Raw genomic sequence first — 16,652 nt, forward strand, 5'->3', positions numbered from 1 at the left:
TTTTAGTAGTATTGACCATGTGTAATTAACAGGCTGGATTTTATCATGGATTTTATCTGTTGTTTCCTATTTTATCCTGCAACTTTTGATTATGTGTTTGCTGAGTGTTTTTGTTTGCTTTACTATCTGGTCTATTACCACAATAAAATATACAATACAGTGATCCCCCGAGTTTCGCGATCTCGATCTTTGCGAAGCGCTATATCGCGATTTTTCCACCCGATGACGTCACTCCCTTCCTTTCTCATCTTTCTTTCGCTCTCTCTTTCTCTCTCTTTCTTCTTCCTCTCTCACACTCTCTTCCTCCCTCTCTCATCTCTTTCTTTCCTTCTCTCTCTTTCTCTATCTCTCCCCCTCTTGCTCTCGAGCGGCAAGCGAGCAGCCGAGCGGGCGGGTGAACGGGCAAGCGGAGCGACCGGGCGGGCGGGTGAACGGGCAAGCGAGCAGCCGGGCGGGTGGGCAAACGGGCAAGCGGAGCGGCCGGCCGGGCGGGTGAACGGGCAAGCGAGCAGCCGGGCGGGCGGGCGAACGGGCAAGCGGAGCGGCCGGGCGGGCGGGTGAAAGGGCAAGCGAGCAGCCGGGCAGGCGGGTGAACGGGCAAGCGGCAAGCGATCTTGGGGTTTCCCCTTTGCCTGGGCGGCGGGAAGACCCAGGGAAGGTTCCTTCGGCCGCCCAACAGCTGATCTGCTCTGCAGCGCAGCAGCAGCGAGGAGCCGAAGATGGGGTTTCCCCGTTGGGCAACGGGGAAACCCCATCTTCGGCTCCTCGCTGCTGCCGCGCTGCGGAGCAGATCAGCTGTTGGGCGGCCGAAGGAACCTTCCCTGGGTCTTCCCCGCCGCCCACACGCAAACTCCACCATCTGCGCATGTGCGGCCATGGAAAAAGGGGTGCGCATGCGCAGATGGTGTTTTTACTTCCGCACCACTACATCCCGAAAAATCGATTATCCCAAGGGGTCTTGGAACGGAACCCTCGCGATAATCGGGGGATCACTGTATACAATACAGCACAGTATCATCATTAGAGACCTTTAAGTTTCTAGGTTCTATTTTAAGACTTAGAATGGACACACCTAACATCAAAAATGTCATCCAAAAAGCACAACAAAGAATGTTCTTTCTGTCCCAACTCAGAAAGCTCAAACTGCTCAAGGGTCCCACATCAGCTCCTTTTCAATCCTCAGTTAATTCTCTGATGCTTCAGGGTTTGATACGAAGAATGAATTAACCAGTTCTGCTTTCTGTCTGCTATCTGTTATTTCCTTACCACCTTCTTTCTTTAATAGACCTACTACTTTTTTCTTGTTATTTGTATGTTGAAAGAAATGTGTATGTTGAAAGACATGTGCTTTTATTATCTTTGTCTTTTGTTGCAAGTCTTTGTTCATTAACAAATTTTGAATTCCAATACGACGTGGTCACTCTCATCCAAACCTAAATGTCATCTTTCTTCTGACCTAAGTGTAGTACATAAAATTATCTGCTACCTACTTGTCCTACCTGTCAATGACTACTTCAGCTTCAACCACAACAATACATGAGCAAGCAACAGATACATGCTTAAAGTAAACCACTCCAAACTTGATTGCAGAAAAAACATCATCAGCAACAGAGTAATTAGTGCCTGGAATGCACTAACTGACTCTGTAGTTTCTTCCCCAAATCCCCAAAACTTTAACCTTAGACTGTCTACTGTTGATCTCACCTCATTCCTAAAAGGTCTGTAAGCACACCAACATGCCTATTGTCCCTGTTCTAATATCCCTTTTTATTCATATCCATTTCATGTATTCATAATCATGTTTATACTTACATCCAGGGGTGGGCTGCTAGCCGGAATGCTAAATTGGGCTCGCTGCCGCAGTTCGTGAATACTTGCGGGGCCGGCACAATTTTACTTCTGCACCTGTGGAGATAGCAAAATCACGCACAGGGCTGCAAGTGCGCCCGTGTTTTGGTGAGGTTTTTTTGCTTCCGAGCATGCTGAAACATGGCTCTGTGCGCGATTTTGCTATCTTCACAGGTGCAGAAGCAAACCTGCGCTGGCCCCACAAGCGCTCATGAGCCGCAGCGGCGAGCCCAATTTAGAGTTCAAGCTGGAGCCCACCTCTGTTTACATCTGTACATGTTTGACAAAATAAATAAATGAATAAATACATGCATGCATGAATGCATAGATAGATAGATAGATAGATAGATAGATAGATAGATAGATAGATAGATAGATAGATACATACATACATACATACATACATACATACATACATACATACATACATACATATATACATCAACTTTGATTCCTTCCATCACTGCTTCCTTATTAATAAGAATTAAGTCCAGTATAGCTGTTCCTCTAGTTCCCTCATCTATCTTTTGGATGACAAAGTTGTCAGCTATGTTGGTTAGAAATATATTGATCCCTCACTTGCTGCAGAGTTTGTCTCCTAGTTGATTTCAGGGTAGTTAAAGTCTCCCATTAGGACTGTGATATGTTTCCTAAATACATTCATTAATTGATTAGCAAAAAGCTAATATATTTCTTCTGCTTGATTAAGTGGCCTGTACCATATGCCTATAACAATATCATTCTGTTTTTCCTTTTGTATTGACCCATATGGATTCTAGGAGGTTTTCATCCTTGATTTTGTGGATTTCTGTAGAGATGTAGTGATCTTTCATTTATAATGCAACTCCACCTCTTCTTTTGTTAGGTCTGTTTCTTTTCAATAGTTTGTATCCTTCCATCAGTAAATTTCACTCATGAGTTTCATACCACTTAGTTTCATCCCACCATAGCAAAATGTGAGGAAAGTTTGTAAATATGCAGAGCCTTCAGGAAAAACGATTTTTAAAAGACACTTGCAACTTTTTTCAATTTCAACTGTAATATGCATTTTTTAATATTTTTTATACACGCATATACCCAAATATAGTTCAGTAAAACATCAACAATGTTTAAAATGGAGATAGTTGTATGATGAATCTTCTATGTTTCATTTACAGCAGTAAAAAATCACATTATTAAGCCCTGTGTTATCAAAAGTGTATGAATTTTTATAAGCCTCAACCCTGGTCCTGAGGCCACAAATGGCTCCATCATCACAGGATTCACTCCGTGGACCATATTCACCCCAATCAGTTGGAGAATAAGTCTCCAGGACCTTCCGATCTTGGCAAGTGAACTTAATATTATTGGCTGAAGTTTCATCAATACGTTCTCCATATTTTGCCACTTGGAGACTGAAGCTAATTAAATAGCCCCTGGAGCACTTAAAAAGTGTTCCCCAATCTCCAATCCTGTAAGGAAATACAGTATTCAGAAAAAAAACATAGAAGGGGCCTCAGAGAGCTTCTAGTCCAACCCCCACCCCCATGCTCAAAGACAAGAACTTTCTTTATACCACTCAAATGATTATCCAATCTACTTTTCATCATCTAGTGAGGAACAACTCTGCTAGGCAAGCTATTCCATTGATTAATTGTTCTCATAACCAGAACATTTCATCTTAGTTCTAAGTTGGATGTTTCTTCCATAAGCTTCCACCCATTGTCCTGCCCTCTGATGCTTTGGAGAATAAGTCAATCCCCTCTTTTCTGTGACCATCCCTCTGAGGAAGACACCGCAAGATATGTATTTTCCTATATACCTTAAGAAGTGGTTTAATAAGAATTTCTTCTACTTGTGGTTTCCATTCCCTTGACTGGTAACTGGTTTTTGCTGCAACACCTCAATTCTGGAAGATATTTCTTATGTGTCCCCTAATCCTTCTCTTCATTAGGCTGAACATATCTAGTTTCCTCAAGAGTTTATCATATATTATACTGACGTTTTATGCGTAATAACGTAAAACTGCATAAAATATTTAGTGTCCTGCAACACTTTATGATTGCATATGTATGATTGCATATAAATAAATCTGCACCTTAACTTTCTGTGTAACTAGCTGTTCTTGTGTACCAGGAGCAAATTCAATGGGTTTTTTGCTCCTGAATTTCAGCTTCATTTCTGACAAGCAGTTTAACATTGGAGGTTGAGGAAAACAGTGATTTTTTTCTTTAGATTCATATTATCAGCACAGACCAAATATGCAATGACTAAAAATTATCCTATTTTGATCACACCAGTTCATGCAGCATAAGCAGAGGTGGATTGCTCCCAGTTTGGACTGGTTCTATTGAACTGGTAGCTGGAATTTTCCCCTGCTCGCTGAACCAGGAGTGATCACCGGCTGACCAGATCCCCAAATTGGCTCTCTTGACGGTGCCATAGGTTCTGCCATCTTGTTTCTGGATTCTATGCATATGTAGAAGCTCTCTTTTGCTTCTGCACATGAGTAGAATCCATGTTTTCGTGGTGCAGGAGGAAGCAAACTGGTGGTGAAATACGTTAAAACCCACCCCTGAGCATGACATATTTCAGCCAACCCTACAAAGTGAAAAAGTGTCCAATCCAAAAGATACTCACTCTGAAACAGTAGACTCTATAGTAGTACCAAATTCACAGTAAAGACGGATGCCAGTAAGAGATGAGTCATCTGAAAACCAACCGTGGTATGGTTGAAACTAATGCAAAAGTAAAAAACAAACAAGACCACATCTAATAATAATAATTAATAATAATAATAATAATTTATTAGATTTGCATGCGGCCCCTCTCCAAAGACTCAGGGCGGCTCACAACACAATAGCAATACAATATAGATAAAAATCTAATGTTAAAAAATTGAAAAAAACTAATTTAAAAATACATTATAAAAACTTAATCCTCAACTGACTGTAATTGAGCTCTCAATTGGTTATACGTTGATCATTAAGCAGGACATCACATGACTGCACCTGATTTTATTACCTTTTGCATCAAGCTTTAAATGGGTGATGCAGCCATTAAGCAAAACCACTCTTCAATCTGAAGAGGTGGAGTTGCATAACTTTGAATGCTCCTTAAACAAGCAGTCATACATTAAGAACTATCTTTATGATGAAACTGATTCTGTGGTCTTGAATTTAACAGGACCTTTGTAAGCAAACTCAGTGGGAGAAACTAAACTATCTATTGACATGTCAAGACATACCCAATCCCCACTATTTCTTTCAAGCAGGACGTTGGAGGCCCCAAACTTGCAATGAAGCATTATATCTGAATTGGATTACTTCATAAGTCAGTCTCCCAAAAGTGCTATTTTCAAGAAGCAACTGGACTCTGGTTTTTCTTTGAAGACTTTTCACTTCTCTGAAGAAGCTCTCTAGATGAGAAGTGAAACATCTTCAAAGAATAACCAGAAAGTCCAGTTGCCTTTTTAAGAAAGCACCTTTGGGACAACCATGACCTGGATGACTGAGAATCTCCATAGACATTCCCACTTGAATATAATTAGGAATTGGGATCTCTTTTGGAGGTAAGGGGATGTAAGAAAGTTGCCAGGCATTTCTACTTTCCCATCTGCCCAACACCAAGTCCTGATCTGAGGTGATTTTCTTTTGTTGAAAATACGATAAAGTATAATGCTGTCCTTTGCAAAATAACAAAAACTATTATTATTTTTCATAACAGTTATATCCTTTATATTAAAAAGATCTCACATGAAGTTTCCATATTTATTTTCTCCAGTTGATAATCTCATTTTAAAACCTTATTAAACTTTCTTAAATTCTTCTATTTTCTACTGCCATAAAATAATAAATGGATGTGAAGCAATAGAAAGGGTAATTAAGGAATTATTACTCAGTAATCTTAATGTTAGGCTCAAAAATTGGGCCTTTGAGTTTGCAGCCAGATTTCTGGAGGCTACAATGAAAGAAGCATAGGATTGTGAGTTATCCATCCTGCATGAATGAATGAATGAATGAATGAATGAATGAATGAATGAATGAATGAATGAATGAATGAATCAACCAACCAACCAATCAAAATCTCTTTAAGGACAATGTTACTAATCATGACCGCAGAGAATCTTGGCTAGTGTGGACTGATCTAACATCACAGAATGATATTAGCCAAGTGAATGCCATTGCAATATAAAATATTGAGAGCTACTTTTTAATATTACTTCCGTAGGACAATCAAAAAATGAAGTTTTTCTCAGAGTAATGAAGATTTAATAGCTGACCAGCTGATGGAAGGCTGTAAACTGAAATATGGATACAATGAGGATAAGTCAACAGCATTACTGCTGCATTAAGAATCTGTCTATGTAAGTGGGGCTATGAGAGATTGTATCTCTCTCTCTTCATGTATCTTTCTCTTCCTTGTGTTCTATCTGCATTATAGTACTTTGTGTAGAGGTGAACATTGGTTGCTTTTTACGTATGTGCCTACCACGTGTATGTATGTAAAAGTCCTATATATAAACCATTATTTATAAGACAAACCTCTGATTACTGTATTTTGCTCCTGGGTTATCTCAAAAGAGTAGTCATGCTGTGCACACTCTGACAATTAATAAGTTAGCGCTGAATAGCATTCAATAAATTAGGTCATCTTGAATTGTCTTTAGACTGCTTGTAGCCATTATGCCTAAATTAGGTACAAAAATAAATAAATCGAACATAGCTGCTTCCATCAGGCGTATCTATGATCTAGATATTTGTAGCAAGATGCTTCATCTGACTTTCGCTCAAAATCTTTTCTTTAACTTAACTTCCCTCCCCATTTTTAGTACTATAACCTCAACTTCCACGATTTCATTTTCCCAAGCCTAGGGGAAGTTTTAACAGCCCCCAAAATGGGTTAAGACGACTTTAGAGAGATGACTGGGAGAGTTCTTTAGCCTCATGAGGTCTGAACAGGGTAAGACCAGGAGATTATTACCTTCAAGATGAATCCACTTGCAAAACCTTTATCACACATTTCAACATCCCCCCATTTTCCAAACCCTCCTCCATTTGTCACTGTGAGTATCTGGTTATAAGTTCGACATTCTGCATTCCAAAGCCAGCAGGAAAGGATCAGGAACACTGCGGAGCTGAAGCGGGGGTCCATTGTCCAACAATTCTGTATAGATCAACATAAGAAATACTTAATACTTTTCAAGTTTTGGGCTGTGCACCTGACAGTTTAGTCTACCCACCCACACCCTTTTGGCACATGAACCAAAACAGGTTTGCTGTCACTGTTCTAGATGCTTCCCCAAACATGCCCATGTTACACCAACACTCCGCAGTCTGCATTGGTTGCAGATCAGTTTCCGGTCACAATTCAAAGTGTTGGTTATGACCTATAAAGCTCTTCATGGCACCGGACCAAATTATCTCCGGGACCGCCTTCTGCTGCACAAATCCTAGCGACCAGTTAGGTCTTCTCTGAGTCCCGTCAACTAAACAATGTTGTTTGGCAGGGCGCAGGGGAAGAGCCTTCTCTGCGGCGGCCCCGGCCCTCTAGAACCAACTCCCCCCAGAGATTAGAATTGCCCCCACACTCCTCGCCTTTCGTTAGCTTCTTAAAACCCATCTTTGCCGTCAGGCATGGGGGGAACTCAGATACTCTTCCCCCCTAGGCATTTACAATTTATGCATGGTATATTTGTATGTATGTTTGGTTTTATAATAAGGGATTTTTTTAGTTGTTTTAATATTGCATTGTTACATGCTGTTTTTATCACTGTTGTTAGCCGCCCCGAGTCTACAGAGAGGGGTGGCATACAAATCCAATAAATAAATAAATAAATAAATAAATGTTAGCTCTCTTCTTTTGACATGGGGCCAGGCCAGCTTAATCAAGGCGATATTTTGGGGTCGCCGGCCAGACCGTCTCTACTGGGCCCTCATAGCAAATTGTGCGGAAGGAGTGCCATTTGGAGCTTTTGCCCAGCTGCAGAGGATGCTCCTCCTTGTCCAGCAGAAGGTTTGCCACACTGTTTCTATCTACGACGGTGCCCGCCAAGAACAACAAGCACCCACACAGCTGCACTGCACTGCCTGGCTTCTCTTTCGGGCTCAGAGCAGTGTGCAACTTGGAATACACTTGCCCACCAGGGGAATCTATCCAGAGGGACCATACCTGATCCCCAGGGTCACATGCACTCCCCCAGCATTGCTCCACTCCACCTTCATCCCCCAGAGTTTTAAAAATGTATAATCTAGACATTGTAGCTGAATCTCTGGTTCTACTTTATTTAAGTTCAACCTATCTTCTTCCAACCCTCAAACCTTTTCTCCATTTCATCTTCTCTACCCAGACACTGGTTTTCTCTTTCTCTTTTCCTTATCACTGTTCTTCTCCATTCATTCCTTACTTTACTAGACTTCTTAAACCTTGCTTGTTTCCCCCTCATTCTTCAAAACATTATATTTCGTCCATATCCTTTCATCAGAAATTGTTCTCTGACTCTGCCTCACTTTTTCCCTTCTGCAATTATAATCCAGGGATAAGTGACATGATACCTTTAGTCAAAAATGGATCTGGAAACCATAATCTAGACCCATGATGGCAAAGCTATGGCCATATGGGAGGGCATGCAAGACTTTGTTCTGTTTCAACTCGGCCTTGGAAAAGGCTGTTTTGTCCTCCAGACACTTCAGGCGAGTTTCCCTGAAACCCAGGAGGGAAGAAAAACCCCAACAGACAAACTGGAAGTTCAAGAAAATGCATTTTTTTCCACCTACCAGTAATGGTAGGTTCATACCAATGTGATCCCGAGAGCCGCATCAGTATGAGCCCACTGATTTTCGGTGATATTTTGTCCAGCATCTACATGTGGAGGAAGCTCTCAGCTGTACTTTGGATGAAGAATACAAGTCAGCATTAAGACAAAGGTGGGCGGAGGGCTTCTTCCACATGGGGAGGCCGTAAAAAGAATCGTTGAAAATCAGTGGGTTCATAATGGTGCAGCTCTCTGGACCACATTGGTTGAAAACCCTCCACTGCCGACCAGTCTTCAGAAAGGTCTGTGCACATGGTGGAGGGCAGTGCAAGGGTGGTGAACATGCATGGGGAGAGGGAAGGGGTGTGGGTACATGCACAAATGCTAGTCTACCCACACACACCCTTTTGGCACATGAACCAAAAAAGGTTCCCCATCATTGCTCTAGATTTTATCTCTCTTTTTTTGCTCCAAAATATGCCCTGAAAACCACCTATAAACAGTGAGCTTTTTTCACTGAATTTATTAATAACTTACCTTATGGAAATGACTAGAAATCCTAGAAGATTAGTTTGCCTTCAGATGCATGGGTTATTTGGGGATTAATAATAATAATTAATAATAATTTATTAGATTTCTATGCTGTCCCTCTCCGAAGACTTGCTCATGTCCACAGGGCCATCACTTTATTCATGGGGGAGATTCCCAAGCCAGCCATTTTTCAAGCATGCAAGTGTGCCCATCATAGATTTTCAACATTCCAAATTGGCCCATGTGACAAAAGATTGCATATTTCTCACTTAATATATTTTTTCTTTTATTACTCAAAGCTTTTCACATTCTATAGACTCTTTTGCCTTTTCTTTGATTTTGCCTTAATTTCTCAGTCTCCCCTTCTTTTTCAACCATCTCTTACTTTCATGTTCATGCTACTGTTAGAGCAAAAATAGTTATCCTTATTTCACTTGAACCAAGTTTTCTATTTTTCTACACAACTAAATGTGTGTAATTCTGACTCAGTCACAACCTCTGGTCTCCCTTCCCTGCTCTCTGTGGCCTGTGAAGCTCCACTTACCCTTTTCCTGCAGTTAATTATCTTACAGCCAGAATGAGAAAGATTTTAAATGGGGAACTATTTGTAGGCAGGGCAAGAAATAGGGACAGGGCAGTTCTAGATATTCATGTTTGGCATACATAAGAAACCAGACTATTAGTTTCACTCACTAAATTTGGAATAAATTGGTCACACACTGAGATTTTATGTATTTCCATACATGCAATAACAGTAAGTCAAGGTACTCATTTTTTATAACTAGTCATACAAGATTTGGAGATCAAGTTGTCTATTTCTGCAATAAGTGATAGTTTGCACAGCACAACAGTAATTTACATAGCACTAACTCAAAGAGACCATATTATTGGACACCATCATGAATGAATCCAGCCACTAGAAGGAATGAATTTCCTTCTTTTTACTAAAATGGGTAAAATACAAAATACTGTGTGTATAGTATTTGAAGGAAGACAAAATTATTAATCATGTCCCCATACTAATCACATTATTGCATGCTCTTTCCAAAAATCTCTGCAGAGATGCAGCAATCCTGGAATGTGACTATGCAGAATGTTTTTGCTGGAAAACATTTTTTAAAATGTTTAAAATGCCTTGGAAAACATATTTTCAAAACTAAAAACTCCCTTAGCCCACTAAGTTCTTAATTTTGAAAATGTACATATTTATTTATTCAATATTTCCCCCCTAATATATAGTCTTGACACTGTAGCCATTCAGTTCAACAATTTGCATTTCTTGTTCTAGAAGTATAGAAGTCTATGCAGGTCTTTTTCTTCCGAACAGTTAATCAAGAAATTCAACTAATTCTACATTTACTGTATTTATTAAGTTTTGAAATGGATTATGTAGGCAGATCTTAAACAAATTGCTGAAAATAATTGCTGAAATACTTTCTAAAAATTTACTGTGAGAACAAATTGCTGAACTATGCCCTGGTAAAAACCATAACCTCATGGAAACTTACTTTTATCAGTTTAAGTCTATCTGCCATATTTAGTGTAATTTATGACCTGAAGGGAACATGTCCTTGGAACAGATCATTCTGTTGAGATTATATGGACCTCTGCAAAAAACAGCCCAGTAATTGCATTAGTGAAGAACAGTAGACCATCACTAAAACATTTTGTTTATAAGTTAGGAGGATGCAAATTAGATGCAAGAGTGTGTGCTGTTATTCTTTTAACAGGGAAGGGCAAGTGTTGAATTGGGGTAACCAGTGTAGAATTCTTGGGATTATTATCTAGGCCCTCAACAGTCTGGATTCAGGCCTGGCTACAGCATGGAAACTGCTTTGGTCGCGTTGATGGATGATCATCCACACACAATCTTGAACAGGAAAAACCATGATCTTGACGAAACCTTGAATCAGATAAACTGCCATGAGGCTAAAACAACAGGCTGCTCTTTTATCTGTAGCACTAATTACAGCAGCCCCACCCAACCAAAGGTGGCCTCATTTATCTCCTGTAATAATCCTTCAGTTGTTGTCTCCTATGCATCACTCTACGCATGCGTGGATGTGTCATACATTCTTGTTCAAAATCCAGGGATGATAAGGATGATTGATCTCCTCCTGGGCTGTCTGCCAAACTCCCTTCTTCCAAGTCACCGCCACCTTCTTCTTCTTCCGAGGAAACTTCACTACCTGCCTCTGTCGGCAATAAAACAGGCATATGACATGTTGATGTTTCCCCTGCATCCACCTCCACATTCCTTGGAGCAGGAGCTGGGCCAGAGCCAACCACAACATATTAATTGATTAGCAAAAGGCTAATCTGATTCTTCTTCTTGATTGGGTCGTCTACAGTATATGCCTATAACAATGTCATTCTTTTTTTCCTTTTTATTGACCCAAATGGATTCTAGGAGGTTTTCATTCTTGGGGTTTTTTTGAATTTCTGTAAATATGTGTAAATACCCAGAGGCTTCAGGAAACACGATTTTAAAAAGACACTTGCAACTTTTTTCAATTTCATTGTGCATGTTTTTTAATTTTTTTTTTAATATTCGAGCATAAACTCAAATGTAGTTCAGTAAAACATCAACAAAGTTTAAAATGGAGACAGTTGATGAATCCTCTAGGTTTCAGTTACAACAGTAAAAAAAACTACATCATTAAGCCCTGTGTTATCAGAACGGAAGTCACGGCTAAAAGCCTGAACCCTGGTCCTGATGCCATATATGGCTCCAACTTCACAGGAATCACTCCATTTACCAAAACTACCCAAATCTTTTGGAGAATTACCCTCCAGCACTTTCTGATCTTGGCAAGTGAACTTAATATTATTGGCCGATACATTGTCCTCAGACTTTCCTCTATATTTTGCCACTTGGAGTCGGAAGGAAATTAAATTGCCACTGGAGCACTTCACAAGATTACCCCAATCTCCAATCCTGTAAAAAAATACAATATTCAGAAAAAACATAGAAGGGGCCTCAGAGAGCTTCTAGTCAAACCACCACCACCATGCTCAAAGAAAAGAATTTTATACCATTCAAATGGATATCCAGTCAATTTTTCATCATCAAGTGAGGAACAAGCTATTCTATTGATTAATTGTTCTCACAACCAGAACATATCTCCTCAGTTCTAAATTGGATATTTCTTTAAGCTTCCACCCATTGTCCTGCCTTCTGAAGTCAATCCCCTCTTTTCTGTGACCATCCCTCAATACTGGAATATATTTATTATGTGTCCCCTAATTATGTGCCTCCTCTTCATTAGAGTGAACATACCTAGTTTCCTCAAGTGTTTATCATATATTATACTGAAGTTTAATGCATGATAATGTAAAACTGCATAAAATATTTAGTGTGCTGCAACACTTTATGATTGCATATGTATGATTGCACATTAATAAATCTGCACCTTAACTTTCTGTGTAAGTAACATTTTGTGTGTTCCAACAAAAACAAATTTGGCAGTTTTTTTGCTCCTGAAATTTAGCTTCATTTCTGACAAGCAGTTTAACATTGGAGGTTGAGGAAAAAAGTGATTCTTGCTTTTTCTGTCTTATTTTCTTTAGATTCATATTATAAGCAGAGGTGGATTGCTCCTGGTTTGAATCTATTGAACTGGTAGCGGGAATTTTCCCCTGATTGCCAAAGCGGGAGCGGTTGCCGGGTGGCCAGATCCCCAAACTGGCTCTCTTGGTGGTGCCTTAGGTTCTACCTTCTTGTTTTTGGTTTCTACACATGCATAGAAGCTCTTTTTGCTTCTGCACATGAATAGAATCCATGTTTTCATGGTGCAGGAGGAAGCAAACTGGTGGTGAGATAAGTTAGAACCTATTCCTGAGCATAATATATTTCTGCCAACCGTATAAAATGAAATAGAGTGCAATCTGAAAGATACTCACTCTGAAGAAGAAGACTCTATAGTAGTACCTTGTTGACAATGAAGACGGATCCCAGTAAGATATGAGTCATCTTCAACCTCACCTTGATATGGTTGAAACTAATGCAAAGGTAAAAAACAAACAAGACCGCATGTAATCCTCGACTGATTGTAATTGAGCATGCTTGGTTTTGCCACCAAATCTCTGGAGGCTACAATGAAGAAAACTTAGGATTATCAGTTATCCATCTGTCAGCGCCCCAAATAGCATGTGGGAAATAAATCAGATTCCAATCCAATTCTCTGATCTAAAGTTCGATTTATTATCAGAGCCATGTTGGTCACGCCATTGCCATCCTGATATTAACTTCCTTCCAGTTCCCCATCCAGGTTAAGGTTAATCCCCCCACCATACAAGTTCATCATGAGGATCAATCCGAGTGCAGGGATTTTACCGACCTCCTCTTTACATCCATGGATGCAGACCAAAAGATGACCTTGGACTCTAAGAAAGGAATTTGTTGTGGCTCCTTAAGGACAAAGTTACTAATTATGACGGCAGAGAATCTTGGCTAGTGTGGGACAGATCCAACATCACAGAATGATATTAGCCAAGTGAATGTCATTGCAATATAAAATATTGAGCTACTTTTTATCTCCACAGGTGCAGAAGCAAAATCGGGCTGGCCCTGCAAGCATCCACGAGTTATGGCAGTGAGCCCAATTTAGCATTCCGGCTAGCAGCCCACCCCTGGATGTAAGTATAAACATGATTATGAATACATGAAATGGATTTGAATAAAAAGGGATATTAGAACAGGGACAATAGGCATGTTGGTGTGCTTATGTATGCCCTTTACAGACCTTTTAGGAATGAGGTGAGATCAACAGTAGACAGTCTAAGGTTAAAGTTTTGGGGATTTGGGGAAGAAACTACAGAGTCGGTTAGTGCATTCCAGGCACTGATTACTCTGTTGCTGATGATGTTTTTTCTGCAATCAAGTTTGGAGTGGTTTACTTTAAGCATGTATCTGTTGCTTGCTCATGTATTGTTGTGGTTGAAGCTGAAGTAGTCATTGACAAGTAGGACAAGTAGGTAGCAGATAATTTTATGTACTACACTTAGGTCAGAACAAAGATGACGTATAGGTTTGGATGAGAGTGACCACGTCATATTGGAATTCAACATAATGCATACACAAGCAATAGAATATAATCCAATCATTGTCTTAAACTTTAGAAGAGCCGATTTTAACAAATTTTAACAAATTCAAAAAATTTGTTAATGAACAAAGACTTGCAACAAAAGACAAAGATAATAAAAAGACATTTCTTTCAACATACAAATAACAAGAAAAAAGTAGTAGGTCTATTAAAGAGAGAAGGTGGTAAGGAAATAACAGATAGCAGACAGAAAGCAGAACTGCTTAATTCATTCTTCGCATCAATCTTCACGCAAAAAGAAACTATAGCCCAACTGCCCAAAACTTAACTGTAAAAAACAGACTAGAAATAAAAATTAAAATAAGCCAGAAAATATTTAGAGAACTTCTATCTGATCTTGATGAAAATAAATCACTGGGAATTGACAGATTGCATTCCAGAGTTCTGAAAGAGGTGGCAGATATTATCTCAGAAACATTGTACTATATTTTTCAAAAATCCTGGAGCACCAGAGAATTAACTGAGGATTGAAAAGGAGCTGATGTGGGACCCTTGAGCAGTTTGAGCTTTCTGAGTTGGGACAGAAAGAACATTCTTTGTTGTGCTTTTTGGATGACATTTTTGATGTCCATTCTAAGTCTTAAAATAGAACCTGGAAACTTAATGGTCTCTAATGATCATACTGTGCTGTATTGTATTGTATTGTATATTTTATTGTGGTAATAGACCAGATAGTAAAGCAAACAAAAACACTCAGCAAACACATGATCAAAAGTTGCAGGATAAAATAGGAAACAACAGATAAAATCCATGATAAAATCCGGCCTGTTAATTACACATGGTCAATACTACTAAAATTACAATCGATAATCTGTGAGACCTATAGTCATTTTGGGGCATTCAAAATGGCCACCACCCTGTTGGAGCCTTTAAATGGCCGCTGTGCTCACTTTGAGGTAATCAAAATGGCCACTAACCTTATTGGGGCATTCTCCTGCTCCTGCCCCAAGGAATGTGGAGGTGTATGCAGGGGAATCATCAACATGTCATAGGCCTGTTTTATTGCCGACAGAGGTAGGTGGTGAAGTTTCCTCGGAAGAAGAAGGTGGGGGTGACTTGGAAGAGGGGAGTTTGGCAGACAGCCCAGGAGGAGATCAATCATCCTTATCATCCCTGGATTCTGAACAAGAATGTATGACACATCCACGCATGTGTAGAGTGATGCATAGGAGACAACAACTGAAGGATTATTACAGGAGATAAATGAGGTCACCTGTGGTTGGGTGGGGCTGCTGTGATTAGTGCTACAGATAAAAGAACAGCCTGCTGCTTTAGCCTCATGGCAGTTTATCTGATTCATAGTTTCGTCAAGATCGTGGTTTTTGCTGTTCAAGATTGTGTGTGGACTTTCTGGACTCAATTTCCCAGTTATTGGGTGAGCATTTGGATTGCATTTAATCTGTGCCTTGTGTGTACCAGAAAATCCCTTTGACATTTTAAAAGGGAGCTGTTTCTGTTTTTCTGTTGATAAAGACTTTTGGGTTTTCCTTTTATCGTGTGGTGTGTGTCTTTCTGGACTAATTATCCTGTAATTACGGGCGGTTGAGACACGCCGGCAGAACATAATGAATGTATTTAGGAAACATATCACAGTCCTAATGGGAGACTTTAACTACCCTAAAATCAACTGGGAGATAAACTCTGCAGCAAGCTGGGGGATCAAATAGAATAGAATAGAATAGAATAGAATAGAATAGAATTTTATTGGCCAAGTGTGATTGGACACACAAGGAATTTGTCTTGGTGCATATGCTCTCAACGTACATAAAATATACATTTGTCAAGAATCATGTGGTAATGATTGTCATAGGGATCAATAATGATTGTCATAGGGATTGTCATAGGGATCAATAATGATTGTCATAGGGATCAAATAAGCAATGAAGAAGCAATATTAATAAAAATCTTAGGATATACGCAACAAGTTACAGTCATACAGTCAACATGGGAGGAAATGGGTGATAGGAATGATGAGAAAAACTAGTAGAATAGAAGTGCAGATTTAGTAGAAAGTCTGACAGTGTTGAGGGAATTATTTGTTTAGTAGAGTGATGGCGTTCAGAAAAAAAACTGTTCTTGTATCTAGTTGTCTTGGTGTGCAGTGCTCTGCAGCGACGTTTTGAGGGTAGGAGTTGAAACAATTTGTGTCCAGGATGTGAGGGGTCAGTAAATATTTTCCCCGCCCTCTTTTTGACTCGTGCAGTATACAGGTCCTCAATGGAATAGATTTTTAACCAACATAGCTGGCAACTTAGTCATCCAAAAGATAGATGAGGTAACTAGAGGGAAAGCTATACTGGACTTAATTGTTATTAATAGGGAGGAAGGGATAGAAATAATTGAAGTCACTTGAACTTTGGGTGAGAGTGATCACATCTTATTGGAATTCAATACAATTCAAACACAACCGATAGAATAAAATCCAACCTTATTTT

The 16,652-nt window shown here is 39.7% G+C and overlaps 1 protein-coding gene across 1 annotated transcript; it reads right to left on the minus strand.

Annotated features, from left to right (window-relative positions):
* Positions 1-2,995: 2,995 nt before the first annotated feature.
* Positions 2,996-6,981, minus strand: LOC139167099 (vitelline membrane outer layer protein 1-like). Its single transcript, XM_070751527.1, has 3 exons — positions 6,811-6,981; positions 4,468-4,565; positions 2,996-3,299 (listed from the first exon to the last, which is right to left on the minus strand). The coding sequence occupies exons 1-3, from the start codon at positions 6,979-6,981 to the stop codon at positions 2,996-2,998; spliced, it is 573 nt and encodes a 190-aa protein (XP_070607628.1).
* Positions 6,982-16,652: the final 9,671 nt, after the last annotated feature.

Source organism: Erythrolamprus reginae, chromosome 4 (assembly GCF_031021105.1).
Source record: "Erythrolamprus reginae isolate rEryReg1 chromosome 4, rEryReg1.hap1, whole genome shotgun sequence".
In the NCBI taxonomy this organism is placed as follows: Eukaryota; Metazoa; Chordata; class Lepidosauria; order Squamata; family Dipsadidae; genus Erythrolamprus; species Erythrolamprus reginae.

Bases quoted from the DNA above. Each gene is read 5' to 3' on its own strand.
- LOC139167099 (XM_070751527.1), bottom strand. From the start codon at position 6,981: ATGGACCCCCGCTTCAGCTCCGCAGTGTTCCTGATCCTTTCCTGCTGG. The intron at 4,566-6,810 runs GTAATAATCTCC...CTTTTGCATTAG, and splicing joins CAAGTGGATTCATCTTGAAG to TTTCAACCATACCACGGTTG. The intron at 3,300-4,467 runs GTGAGTATCTTT...ATTTCCTTACAG, and splicing joins ATAGAGTCTACTGTTTCAGA to GATTGGAGATTGGGGAACAC.